Source organism: Quercus robur, chromosome 8, assembly GCF_932294415.1.
Source record: "Quercus robur chromosome 8, dhQueRobu3.1, whole genome shotgun sequence".
Taxonomy (NCBI): Eukaryota; Viridiplantae; Streptophyta; class Magnoliopsida; order Fagales; family Fagaceae; genus Quercus; species Quercus robur.
In genome coordinates, this window is record NC_065541.1 from 727,449 (window position 1) to 742,070 (window position 14,622).

The 14,622-nt window shown below is 31.5% G+C and overlaps 1 protein-coding gene across 4 annotated transcripts; it reads right to left on the reverse strand.

Annotated features, from left to right (window-relative positions):
• Window positions 1-382: 382 nt before the first annotated feature.
• Window positions 383-6,898, reverse strand: LOC126694095 (phosphatidylinositol/phosphatidylcholine transfer protein SFH13). Of its 4 annotated transcripts, none has more exons than XM_050390147.1 (15): window positions 6,557-6,898; window positions 5,443-5,534; window positions 4,961-5,264; window positions 4,751-4,850; window positions 4,178-4,444; window positions 3,751-3,828; window positions 3,571-3,675; window positions 3,434-3,483; window positions 3,248-3,347; window positions 2,988-3,086; window positions 2,782-2,895; window positions 2,528-2,690; window positions 1,853-2,229; window positions 1,690-1,764; window positions 383-992 (listed from the first exon to the last, which is right to left on the reverse strand). In XM_050390147.1, the coding sequence occupies exons 2-15, from the start codon at window positions 5,447-5,449 to the stop codon at window positions 972-974; spliced, it is 1,860 nt and encodes a 619-aa protein (XP_050246104.1). In that variant the 5' UTR covers window positions 5,450-5,534; window positions 6,557-6,898; the 3' UTR covers window positions 383-971. The 4 variants fall into 4 exon arrangements, with proteins under 4 accessions (XP_050246104.1, XP_050246105.1, XP_050246102.1 ...); XM_050390148.1 differs by having other exon boundaries at window positions 1,853-2,064; window positions 6,557-6,897; XM_050390145.1 differs by having other exon boundaries at window positions 1,853-2,238; window positions 6,557-6,896.
• Window positions 6,899-14,622: the final 7,724 nt, after the last annotated feature.

The window sequence follows — 14,622 nt, forward strand, 5'->3', positions numbered from 1 at the left end:
GGTCAAAGTGTTAGTTAGCCAAAGCTATTTCAATCAGGAAAAAAAAAATCAACTTTTTTATGAACAATTTATCATCAAATTTATATCAAGACATGCTTAATAATAAGCTAAAAAGAAGATTGTTCTCTAAATCAAAATTGAGAGGATGAAAGCAACATATCACAATTGGAACCCACGTCATAAAACACAAAATAATTTAAAAAATCATGTCTAAGCATATTTAATGATTGATTCTCAAACCATAATCATATAAATTGGATAAAACTTAAGCAAATTAGGTTAAACAAAAGACAAAAAATACACAAAACCTATTCAATTTAATGGGAAAAATTTAGAGTAAACAAATACATACTTGTAGGTTGTAGGAAGAAGAAGAGAATAATAGAGAAAAAGAATCATAAAGTAGTTCAGTAAAAGTGATGTTAAACCAATCACAACATACATCAAAAAGTTGTGAAAAAGTTTATGTTTGTCGTATCTAACAAATGCAGCAAACAGAGAAATGAAATATTGAATAAGCCCATATGTAGCTCATCCTATCTCAGGGCAAATAAGGAACTGTATCTATTTATCAATGGAAGATTGAAGAATATAACCTTGTTATTTTTAAGAAGCTCCTTTTGGATGGCTTCAAAGGAGGTTCATATGAAGTCCAGTTGAGCATTTCGTATATTCAGTGGAGTGGAAAGAATGGTTACAAAAATATGCCGTATGGTAAACCATTTCATTAACTTTTTTTTTTTTTTTTCTCTACAATTTTGCAAAAGCTGAGGGGGGAGGCAAACCCATGCAGCTCAACCGTAAATTTTTGTCTACAGTACTCAATATAGGAAAGAAAAGGGGAGAAAAACAAGAATTGCCTTCCCAGTATGTCCCACAACCAAGAAATGCCCCTGGAATGGCATGCTCGTTGCATCATCCTCCTCTCTCTTCCCAGTAGCTCCCATTCTACCCCTCCTATCGTCAAGTATTCAACAGAAGAATCTTCTTTGCTGCATTAAGGATCACCAGTTTCAACAAAGGAACTTTAAATATGATTATTAATTTTGAAACACAATGATAGCAAAAACAAATTTCCTCCTAACAAGAGGACAACTAGTTGAATGCATACAACAATATAAATTAATCACTATTTGAGAAACTAACTAATCAAATATATGCATTTAACATTTTAATTTCAAGAACAAAAATGCTTTATACTCAGGTGCACCATGGCAGTTACACGTAATTTAAGAAAAGGTCATGGTATATTCCATATTAGCAGAATTCTGTCATAGAAGATAATGGGAAGTGGAGAAAAATGAATATGAGTTTTTGCTAGCAGTCCACCCTTTTTGTTATATCAAATGAAATATCTGGTAAATATTTCCAAGTCACCACCAGAAATTAATCCAAGTACATTAATCCAAAATCCAGCCTTTTGAGAATCTAGAAGTTTGATAAAGTGTGTTAGAAAAATGTATTTCTTATCTAAAGGAAAAGTTAACAGAAAGAAGGCCTCTCTTAGTATTTATCCACTCTCTGTGATTGGTAGTTAACTATGATAATCACCAGGGCTCCCAATGGATTCAAGCCTCACAATTCCTATAGGACAGGATAATGATGTTGCAAGAAGGGAATAGATTTTTTTTTTTTGACGGTGGGAATATGAATTTAATACAGGGGAAAAAAATGCAGCTTTATACTTACATGACAGTCAGACTCTTTTAATTTCTCTAGCAAATCAGCAATCTCTAGTTGCTTCACCACTGTAGAATGTAGTACCTGTAGCCAAATGATAGCAAAATATATCACCATCAATACAATCAAAATTTCATTTTCACATGAATAAATCAAATAGAACAAATCATACTCGTTTTGTTTGTTCAAGGTCAGCCTCAACAGACTTGATCCTGTCCAAAGATTCTACAAGAATTTGCTCCTTTTCCAAAGGAATTCCAGCAGGTTTGCAACTAAGTTCCTCAAATGCTTTTTCTAGTCTCTGAAGACGTTCTAGGCATGGAAGGACACGGTCTTCTTCATTTGCAGCTTCAACAGCTGGTGGATGACTATTCATGCTGTGCTCTGTCAAATTAGATGGGTGAACATTATTCTGCCTTCTCCAAAATTCAAATCGTAGAACACGTAAAAATGCAACTATTCTGAAGAAGAAAGATATCAGTGCTCTTGCAACACATTGAAAATCACTATTCTCAACTTTTTCCTTAACAGTGTTGAACCAACCACCAACTGGAGTACCTGACACAAGATGTCAATTAAGAGATAAATTCCAATAATAGCGTAATAATGAAACACAACTATATAATAATAACATATACTAGAAAATGCCATGCCTCATAATCAATTTTTTTACAATGTTCATGCAATACCCTATGAGCCACAAACAAAAAAAAAATTCTTTTTATTTTGATGAAAAAAAGGCACAAACAATATGTTGATCTAATACATGCTAGAAAAATTGAGAAATAAATGATTGTCATCGTATATTATATGAACAGGTACCATTATGAATTACATTAACAAGTACCTTCCAAATTTGATGTTCCCACAGGAGGAGTATTATCCATTTCATCAATGTTATGTGATTGATCCCCAAAATATCCCTCTTCTTGATCACTTCTCACGACTTGCTCAACCAAAGAAAACTTGTCATCACAACTGTAGTAGGCATTTGTATCTAATGCCTTTACCTGCATACCAATTGTAGATTACACACATAAATTACATGCATACAAATAATAATTGTTGCAAGCAATGTGGGCCACAGGTATTAGAACTTACTTCCTCATGAACTGGGGCCAAATGAGGAAATGCAGAGCTCTTTCGTCTAACTGGGGAACAAGGATCGTCAATATCAGACCCTGATTCTGCTGTTGATGTGTTGCTACATCTTCCCTGAATTTAGAAGAAAAAAGGAACGTGGTACTTAGGAACAAGATATACAAATAATGCATCAACATAGTTGTGCCAATCAAATTAGGACTTGCCTTCATGGGCCGTAATTTATCATAAGTGTCAGATTTCTGCTGGTCAATAGAAACTCTGGTAATTTGCCGCACAAATGTTGCATCCACGCTATGTACAAGCTAAACATGGGGAGACCAATGTTAATCTTCAGATACTCAGTTCAATAGAAAGTTCAATCCTCAAAAAGATTTCATGCTTAAGGTACTATGAATTCACATGCATCTGGCCAAAAAAGATAAATCGGCAACATAAAGGAAAATCACTCTTACAAGAAGCTTACCTTCATTATGTCAGGATTATTCCATGGACCTTTATTAGATCTGAGGCACCCTCCTTCAATGGAACATGTACATTCACCACCCAAGAAATCTGGCAACTGACTGAAAGGAAACGTGTCTAAGCAATTAATTAACAGGTGTTACAGATGGACATTCAAACAAGACAGAACAAACAGATGACAAATTACCTCGAATCTATGACTTCCAGTAGTTTAGACAATGATTTGGGATCCAAAACCTGCAATTTTTTAAAATAAATACAGTCAGAAGAGGCTGCAGGAATATTACTCTGAGAAATTATAGCCCGCCTAACCATATCCTTTACCTGTATCTTTCCAATAGTCTTTGCGTCAAGAAACTTCTGTGCAGCAGGCCAAAGCATCTTTTTGAAGCCAGGACCAGCATTGACAATGTACATTCGATGTAATGTCTGTAGATTTGTGAGAACAATTATTTACCAACACAATATAGGAAAATAAAAATATCATTTGGAAAACATCAGTACCTCAGGGTAATAACTGTTGTCTATTTTTGACATTGCAGCCAAGAGACTTGCAGCAGTCCTGGTGAAATTCTTAATGCCCTGTTTTCAACATATTATCAATTGACAGTTAAAATCCAGCAGATAAGCACTTGCAGGTTACACAAACAACCAGCAGTTAGCAGAAAAAGTTCCTATCACTAAACATAACGAGTCTTTTGTTCTTGTCCCAGTCTATTAACAGTGAGATCTAGACACCTTGATCATTATACTGATATAAAGCATAAAAACTGAAAGCCTGGTCTGATTGAACTCTTAAAGGTACATGCAAAACAAGAAGCAAATCTAAACTTCCATTCCTAAAAACTTAGCAAGATTGTACTGAATTTTTTTTCTGTGACAGACCAATTTCAATTTGCCAAAGGCTTTCCAAAAGTAGAAGTCTACATACCAAGCCTTGCACATCCAATATCGTTGTTGTAGTACAGATACGTCTCTTTGCTGCAATGGAACAAGCAGGAAATTTCTCCTGCAGTGCTCTTTCAAACTCTTGGACATGGTACTTCAAGTATCGATCAATTGTAGTGATACGCATAAGCCTACTCGGATGAGCTTTCCCAAGCCTCTCAATGTAAACTGGCCTGCCTTCTCTATCAACTCCATGGTAGCCTTGGGGGTAATACTGCAAGACTTCTTCCAGCTCCTCAAATTCAAAATCCTTCACATTGATTAGATCCAAAAAGGATCAGAATCACAGAAAATGTAGATAGAATAAGTTCTGACATAGAATGCATTCTGATTATTAGAGGACTAGTAGAACCCAGATGCAACTGTACTATTCTCCCAAGTTATGATTTTCCTTTTTCTTTTGCCACCAATTTTTATTTTATCAATGACAGATATAGTTAGAAGTTTGCAATATCCTTATATTATGCTTATATTGAGAAAATGAAAAAGAAGGTTCCTTTTTTTTTTCAACTGCACTAAAGAATTCTGTGGACTAACTATAAGTTAATATGATTACCTCCAAAATGGTGTCCGTTCCATACTCCTTTCTCCAAATAAGCATTTCTTCCCACATCAGGATTGTTTTTTCAATGTTAAAGTCTCTAGCTTTCAAAAATCTGCTCACACAAAAAATAAATAAAAAGGAGGAGGATTACAATTCAGAATGCACGTATTGCTTGGCCCTATAAAAGGTGAGACAAACTATACATTGAAAGATACAACTTACCTCAACAAAGTATGATAATCATCATGCCTAGGTGGCAAAAGATCCCTGTCAAGTAGTTTTTGACGCAATTCACATACAGCACTCTCCTCCTTTGCATCCCGTACGTCTTCTATTGAAACTGGTGGAACCCGATGATCAATTTTCTTTTTCCCTCTTTTTTTAAGAGAATGAGTGAACTTATTTGAAGCACTAATTGCCTTCTTCTTGAGGTTTCCAATTTTTGATCTTCGTCTCTCATCCTCAGAATTTTCAAAATCTGATTTTCTTTCTCGAATATCATCATGAGCCCCCGAACCTTCTAGGCCTTCAACAGGACAAATACAGATTAGTAGTGAAAACATCACAGTGCATAACTACTGATCCCACCACTATTGTAAAGATTCAATCATCTTTAGTTATTTACTTTGTATTAACATTCCCAATTAATCAAACATCAAATTTAGAAAGTGAAAAACTGAAAATCACAGGGCATATAAGCTTACCTGACATTTCAGACCACTAGAGTCTCAACCCTAATCTTCAGAGGATTAAGACAAATCCACAGCAAGCTCACGGACATAAACCCAGCTCCACACTGTCAAGAACACAGAAAAAAAAAACAGCAACTAAGTATCCAAATTCCAAATGTAAGACACCATAATATATTGTATGTCACAACTCACAAGCGCAACATATATTTGACTTCTTTTTTCTTTTTTTATTTAAAGAAGACCAACAAACTTCCTACTTAAATAGAAGAAATAACAATCGTTGACAAGCTTTCTTCTTTTTCATTGGTAAGCTAAAAATTCACTAGGTGGGTTTTGTATCCACAAACTCAAACCTCCATCCAAACTTGTGGGAGGAGAAGGTGCCATTTGTGCTAGAAGAGCTAATTGGCAGTAATACAAACCTAAACAACAAAAAATCAACATATGGGTTTTGCTTGTGGATGAGAATGAACCAACTTTCTTGTGACGTGCCACTTTCCCTGTATCTTAACTCATCAAAAATTGCCCCTTTCCCGTGAAACAACAATTATTTTCCGGGAAACTCAAACATTTCACAAGAAAGTCAGAATTTTTCCTCAAACTTTCACGCTAACCAAACAAATCCTATAACTTTTTCACCAAAACATCCTGTAAATCCAATAGATCCATAGAAACGAAATTCCCCCCTTCACCCCTCTCCCCCCCACCCCAACAAAAAAAAAAAAAAAAACAATAAGATATTAAATTCACCACCTTTGATAGATTATTACTTCCTGATTCAACAATTTCCGGAAGATTGAGAACCAAAGCCTTAAATTTTATCTTAAGAATCTTCTAAGACATTATAAAAAATAAAAAAATAAAAAATAAAAAGGAAAAGTCATCAAATTTAGCATACAAAAACTCAGCGATACTTACTAATATTATTTATATTTAGAATAAAAATAATAATAATAGCACTTGAAACAAATGCAACAGAGTGATAGCGTTGAAACAAAATTAACATTAATAATGTTAATGTTAATGAAAGTAACAGTTGGTACAAATTTAGAAACGCAAGCAAAAAAATCAGAACAATGCCGACAATAGCAATTAGATCTCTCTCACATTAAATTACAAAACGCACCGTCTACCAAGAATTGGAGAGCTGGATGGAGAGAGAGTCTTTATCTCTCTCGGAAACGGAGCGAAAACTGAAGCTTTTCAACTCCGTTCCCGGAGAGTCAGGAACTTTCTTTCTTTTTTATTTTCCCAAGAAACAAACAGAATTTTGGGGTGAATTCCCAAAGAAAAAAGAGAAAATTTGTGTTGTGTGTGAGCTCAGCTCTGAAAGAGCGAGCCAAAAAGAAAAAAAGATCTAAATATTTTCTCTCTCTCTCTCTCTCTCTCTCTCTCTTCGATTTGAGAAATAAAGGGAATTCTCAATTCTCACAATTTCTCTCTCTCTAAAAGAAGTGAAGGGTCCTTCCAGCGACGCCTCTTTCCTTCTTTTACTTTACTTCAGGACTTTGCTTATTTGTCACCCTCCCTTTGCACACCTGTCTCTCTATTTTTTTTTTTTTTTTCTTGCGAGTAATAACATTTTTATCCACACTTTAATTAGTATAATTCTTACTTATTCTTATATTATCATTTTACTATCTATTATTAACAACTTATCATCTCAAACTATGAGTCTAACAATTTTTTTTTTTTTTTAGTATCGCATTGTAATTGGTGTATAAAAATAGTGGCAATAATAGTTTAAAGTAAAATTAAATAAATGTTGCTCCAATCATAATAATTTTGAAAAAAAAATATTGTTTTAGCGTTAGTAACTTTCTTTTTTGCCATAATCTATATTATCTATAAGAGAATTTTTCTCTTTGAACTAAACTTTTATGTAGTTTCGAAATACTCATAAACCTTAAGTTTAACTAGAAAAAAACTTGAGGACAATCTGGTAAAGATATATCTCTAACTCCACTTAAAATGCCTACAAAATAGAACACTCTCCTACCAATTCATGTTTCAAAACAAACTTATCCAAAATAAAAATTCAAAAAAAAAAAAAAAAAACTCATTGCACATGCAAAACATACGTAATAAGACTAATAGATTATAATAATTTAATAACAAAAGCGAATAAATAGTTAATCACGAGGTTAGGATTTCAATATATATATATATATATATATATGATTGCATTGATGAATATAACACAAAACCTGTTATTCTCCCTAATTACCATCAATTTAACTCTGTAATGGTCAATGCAATTTAATTCAAAACATAATTTTTGTCCACAAGTTATTATAGAGGTAAATTTTTTTGGTGGAATTCATCTAATCAATTTAGATTAGTATTCTACAAACTTCTTTACATAAGTCAAGTCCACCGGTTTTAAAATCTGAACTATACATACATGATTAACTCAAAATCTAAGTTCACGCAGAGTTATCAAACATTACTAGATTCTCTCTGTCTCTCTCTTTTGTTTGGAGAATCAATGCTAGATCATCTCAATCGGTCAATCCTATCAAATCTGTTTGTTTAATAAAGATTCTGTATTTGAAAGGGTGGGTGAGGGTGAGTGATATAAAAAAAAAGGGGAAAATTAAGGAATAATTTGAACGGATAGCAAATTACTAAAATATTACTCTATCAATTGGGTTTATTTTACAGCGAAAAAAAAAATAGATTTAAAAAATTTAACAATAATTAAAAAAAAAAAAAAATGAACAGACGTCGGTGACTTTAGGAAGGTTGATGGGATAGGATGGGCGTCGGCGAGTTGTTTGATAAAAGTAATGGCGTGCTAGCTAGCTTCCTCTTTTGAACTTTATTATTTTAGCTGTTCAATTCAGAATCCATGAAGTTGTTTATTTATTATTATTATTTTGTTTTTTGAGAAGATGAAGTTGTTTATTTATTATTTAATTTATTAAAGTACGAAATTCTCATCATCAATACTACTACTCCCTATACTACTAGTTGCTGATCTTATGGCCGAAGCTATCAGGCTATGGCAGGAAGACAGGAACACTTTTTACTTTACTTTAAGCATATAGTAATATCAATATGAGAATGAGTATCCATGTATTTTGTGCCAATTTCACACCAAACATGTACTTTGCAACACTTGTCTAATCTTGGTTCCGATATACTGTACCTTCTATCTTCTTATTATTATCATATTATATATTCCCAATTCACATGGGTTGCAATGAATGTACTGTATTACTTCTACTTTATCTTTCATTTTTTCTTTCTTTTAGGGCAAATGCTGACGAATATTTTTAAGAAGGTATTGGTTAATAATTTATTTAAAGAAAATTTTTATAAAAAAAATAATTAGTGTTTTGATAATTTTTTTTATTTTTTATAAAAGTGATATCAAATTTTTTTTAAAATAAATTGTTAACCAATACTCTAAGAGCACTCGGTAGCATAACCCGATAATAACAAGACATAATAAGTTTGACTCTTTTTTTTTTATATAAAAATTTTCTTGAAATGATTTATTAAGATATGCTCTAAAAGCATACATTAGTAAAATCTTAATATATAAACACCTTGTTACAAAATTATCTCTACCTTAATCATTACAGCAACATAGATATCTAATGTTTCACAGGAAAAAATTAAGACTCATATTGTATGCTTGCATTACACATCAACATTTATATTAAGTGTACAAAAGGATCTAATCGTAGTATTTATGAAGGTTTGAGAAAATATCTTTAAAAATTTATTTATATTTAGAACTTACTGTATAAGGGTTAGACTTTTTATTTTCTAAATTGATTTACTCCATCTATACATATTCAATGCAGCGATATGCGCCTTTTTTTTATGTTGATAGTAGAGATTTTTATTTTTGTCATGTCAAAACTTTAAAATAAGTTTTGTGTTGAAAGAATTTGAATATTGACTTCTTATCCAAGGACTAAAGATTTAATCAATTAAATTAACTCAAATGCACCTAATTGTAGAGATTTGAGCAATATTACTTTAAGGAAAATGCTAAAAATATTACAAGTTTTATTATAAAAAGTTTACAAACTAATGTGATAATAAATGCAATTGGTAGGTTTCAACCACCTTATAACTCAAAATTTAAATTGTCTCTTTATGATCAATGACACATCAATTTGTACACTCAATGTAATGAAACTTGTATTATATGTAACATTACTCTTGCTATAATAATGTGTCGATTACGTTATATTATTTTATATATAGTAAATTATTGGAGGAGATCCACTAAATAGTGTGAAGGGGGATAAGATCATAACAATGTAGACAAAGCAAACCCCATGACTCCTGGCTTAAGCAAAGGAAGGGAGGAGAAGGAAAGGATTTAAAGAGAAAAAGTAGCCCCATTACTCTTGGATTTGAATCATAATAATCCATTACTAAAAATCAGAAAAGAGAGTCTTAATGTCCAACCAAAATATTGTAATCTATGCCAATTTAGTTTCCTATTTATTTAAAGGGTCCTATTAAGTATTAACGGGTGTCTTCAAGGGCAATTGTTAATAAATTATTTTAGAAAAATTTTGACATAATTTTTATTGAAAATATAAAAAGTGATCAAAACAATTAATTACTTTTACTCTTTTTCCATAATTTTTTTTTACAAAAATACTTCTTAAACTAATGTCTTTAGAATATTTGATAATATTTCTCATATTTTAATTACAAACCATTTTTGGCAGAAGACCTTACTTAAAACATGTACTACTATACAAGTTGATTTCACTGTCGAGAATTAATTAAGATCCATTTTTGGTTGCCCTGCTTAGCTCATAGATCTCCTTTAATGCGTGGAGGAATAGTACAAGTCCACGATCAAATATTTATTATGTGGCTACAAAATTCAGAACAACAATAAACGATTGTGTCATAGTATATTTTTGCCATTATTATGTATTTAATGAGACAGTAATTAATAATCCGAGGATATGGAAACGTTGAATGTTACTTGCAGAGAGTTAGTTAGTAGTTGAGTTGGTAGTTTTGTTAAAGTAGGCATACAGGCCAACTACCTGGTCCCGTTACATCACTCTACCGCAATGCATTGAAAAAACCAAAATCTGCACCTAAATCACTGTACCCAACGTACCATTTTCTTCTTTAAATTACATAAAAGGCAAGAAATTGTTTTACAAATTGAATTTTTATGTGATTTAATTAAAAACTTAATTTCAAGTCATGTTTTCAAGTTATAAGAATACAGTGGGTATAAAATATATTGTGTAAAACAAATACCGCTTTATATAAGAAGGCCTCAAGCATAATTTAGATTTGAGCATTCGCATACTATTATTATATATGAAAAATGCATTCTATCACATTATAAAAAAAACTACTTTATTTATTTAACATCACCATTTCAACAATACATCATATATTTCATTATTTAGTCTCTTATCACTCTATTTAACTACTTTTTCTTTATTATTTATTCTCAACAATCTTTTTTTTTTTCTTTCTTTTGTACCCTGTTCGATAAAATATGCCTTTTTAATTTATAAATATTGCTATAGTGATCATCTGTATTTAGATGATACAATATATAGCAATGTGTAAAAAATTGAATAGAAATGTATAACCGGAAGTCAGTGTGTTTTTAGTGATTTGTTGCTATTGTATCATCCATATGCATTTTGCATATTTGGATGTGAATGCTCTTAGTTATCAATTTTAAATTTATGAGATCAGTTTAATTTGAAAATTTTCCCTTTCTTTTTTTGCTATTTTAAGTAGTAATGGGATAGAAAAACATGATAAATGTTAGATAAAATTTTACGTTTCACATAAAACTTATTTATAAATCAATTTGACTACCATTAAACAAATAAGATAAAGAGAGAAAGCACGTTTTGGAGAAAGAAAGTTCCACTTAAAATGAGAAAGTGAAAATCGGTCTTCTATGCAAGAAAATAGAAACTGTTTACCTAGGTTAAACCGAAAGTTTTATCAACAATTTCATCTCTTTCCATTTTTTCTTGGTATGTTACTGTTCAGAATATATAACGAAACTTAAAATAAAAATAGTTGCATAAATTTGAACTTTTATTGGCAAATATGGGACGTAATTTAAAATAAGATATAATTCCTAACCCTTTTATATATGTATATTTTTGCTTTTTGGGGTCGGGGCAAACGAAAGTCTGAGCCTAATCAGTAATCACAACAACTAGCATGGATTAATTAAGGTAAAGTGTCGTGAAATACTTGTACATGCTTTATGGTATTTTTTGTGTTAAGTGTTATTCTCAACAACCAAACAACTTTATTTATTCTATTATTATTGGTTGTGAGGGAAAACTTAATTATTAATAGGAGTAAAGAAGAAAATATATGAGATGGACCCATCACTATACGCAAGAAAACCTAACGAAGGAGACGTTTTAATTAATGAGAAATTTCCATTTGTCTGATCATAATTCCAAGCTACGAGGTTGACACGGCAAAGCAATTACAGCTTAATTGGCTCGTTTCATACTCTTTCTAACATAGATAGAAACGTTGCTAAAGTTAAGCATTGACGAATCGATGCTGCTTTAAATTTAATTTACTTTTTTCTTCTCAATGCTTCTTCTTTCTTCTAGAGACTAATCTATGTACGTTGCATCAATATTGATCATAGTACTGAGGTAAATTATATGAAGTCAAAACCAAATGCCTCGTTAGCATCAAAGACAGAAAAAGTCAAAAACCATATATTCTTTTTCAGAAGGAAAAATAAAAGTTGGGTTCTTATATATTTGATCACTGTACTTTGTTGAGGAATTTAATACCTAATAAGTCGTCCAGACAAATTATAGTGCCACTTTAGATTTATTCTCAATCAAGTGGTTTCTCAAAGTCTTCTTAAAAGAAAATTAAAAATAAAAGTGGTTTCTCAAAGACAATAAGTCAATAATGTTAAGAAAAATTAGTGTCAAACAATTTTCTTCTAACCTGCCCATGTAGTTCTAACTTTTTTTATTTATTTTTTATTTTAAATATGATAAAATTTTAATTGATAGTGTATACTTCATAATTATTATTATTTATCATTAGACCAAAATATCAATTCTTTTTCAATGTAGACAAATGGATCTCACATAACACTAATTTTGAAGTCATCAAAGTCTCATCACCAATGAAAAGTCAATTTGGAGTTCAAAGATGTTGAAAAGAAAGAAATCACAAACAAAAACAAAATTGTCCTTTTGATAGATAATTATATAATATTTCAATAGTACAATAATAATGTATTTCTTCCTTTCAAATAATAATGAATTCAATCATAAATATAGTTAGTAAGACTCACTTTTACATGAGAGGAGGGAAGATACCATTATTATATTATGGATTTTTTTTTTTTTTTTTTGCTAAATAAAAAAGGAGGTCTCCAGTACCATGTGTACCACCCAACTCCTATCAAATATCATGTGAAGCGATATGAGAATTTTTACTACCTAATCAGCTATGATATATTGCCGGAGTTTTTTTTTTTAATTAATTACTTGCCTTTGATGGTGCATACCCATCACGTAAATTCATCAACAGCAAATGAAAATTAGATGTTGACCTTTTGTAATTGTGATTCGTGGACATTTACATCATTGTTATTTTTAGATATGCTGTACATTTTTCTTCTGAGTGCTCTGGCTGCTAAGTACTAGTCCATGAATGTCAATTTTTGAAATTGTCAAATAAATTATCTTCGTATAGTTAACTATCCATCTAATCAAAGTCGTATATGAATCCAAACCATTAACCTCAACTTAGCGTAAGCATGAAGTTTTGTTCCACGTTTTAATCAAAGACTTGTTTAATTTGGACCCCCAACCATATAATAGAGTGTGCAACCATGATAGGACAGCTTTAAGCTAAGTTGCATTTAAGTGGTCAAAAGATGCCTAATTCCATTAAGAAACAAGCAAAAAAGTAAAAATTCTTTGTGCTTAACAACTACAAAACAAGTCGCCATCTTTTTGATTTGAGGGTAGGGAATCGAGAATACATGCATAATTTGCTTGAGTCTTTAAAAAATTACACAAATTTTATATATGTATATACATGATAGTGATCATGCACCAGTCTCTAGCATAGGATAAGGGAAGACACCACATTGGTCACACCTAAAAGAGAATTTGGCTTAAAAGGTACTGATTCTGCAACAACTAGAAACAAGTTCTATTAAAGTTTATATGACATTCTAATTTCTATGGAAATAGAATTGGAGGAAAAGAGATTACACACAATGATGAGTGATAACAGTGGTGACCACTGAGCAACACCTCCAGGTGTTAAAGCAAAGGCCAAAGAACAAAAGCAACAACACAGCATACGTATAAGATGGAGACATAGAGAAAGGAGAAGAAGGGCGCGTCAGAATATCGAGAAGTCACTCTCGAAAAGACAAAGACTAGAGAGAGGGGGAGACGATATTGCATGCAGATGCAGTTAATTAATGGTCACTTTCACCATCTAATTCCTAGCTAGAGCTAGCTACCCAATACTTTTTTTATATTAATCAATCTAGCTACTTCGTCTCTGCTCTGTGTCGCTCTCTCCCAATGGTCCCAATATTATAGTATAGTGTATGGTCACATTGTGTGTGAGTCTCTGAGATTTTGAGAGGCTCAGAACTAGCTTAGCTAGGGAGAGGAAGTAGTAATTAATATATATTTGGGTGTTTCTGTTTGTAACTTTTATACTACTGTGCATGCCTGCATGGCATTACCAATCTTTTATGTTGTATTGTCTTAAGGTGTGTCGGCATTAGCCTCAGACATTCCCACGTCCAAGAAAGTGACATCGTATATAACCATATATAGATACTACCTATTCATACAAAGATACTACTGATTTTTTTTTTTCGTTTCAGAATTCACTGACATCTCTCTCTGTTATATCACAATTACAGATACAATTTACTTATACTTTTATATGACTTTTCAAAAACCCTAAAATTATTAGGATTATACTCATGCATGTTTTAAGGGCACACAACAGCATATCATTTTTTGAGCAAATTTTATCAGGAATTGAAAAAATTTTGACAGTTTTTTTAATTTATAATAAAATTTTTCTAAAAACAGATTTGTTAATGTATGCCAATTCAAATTACTATGATGGATGTATTCATAATAATTGCTCTCTTATTCAATAATAAAAAAAAATTGACAAATTGAACTAAAATATAAAGCC

What these genes read in the sequence shown, in the direction of transcription:
- LOC126694095 (XM_050390145.1), bottom strand. An exon ending in AGACTATTGGAAAGATACAG is followed by an intron (nt 3,484 to 3,570) that starts GTAAAGGATATG and finishes AAAAAATTGCAG; the next exon opens with GTTTTGGATCCCAAATCATT. An exon ending in TAAAAGAGTCTGACTGTCAT is followed by an intron (nt 993 to 1,689) that starts GTAAGTATAAAG and finishes TCCTTAATGCAG; the next exon opens with CAAAGAAGATTCTTCTGTTG.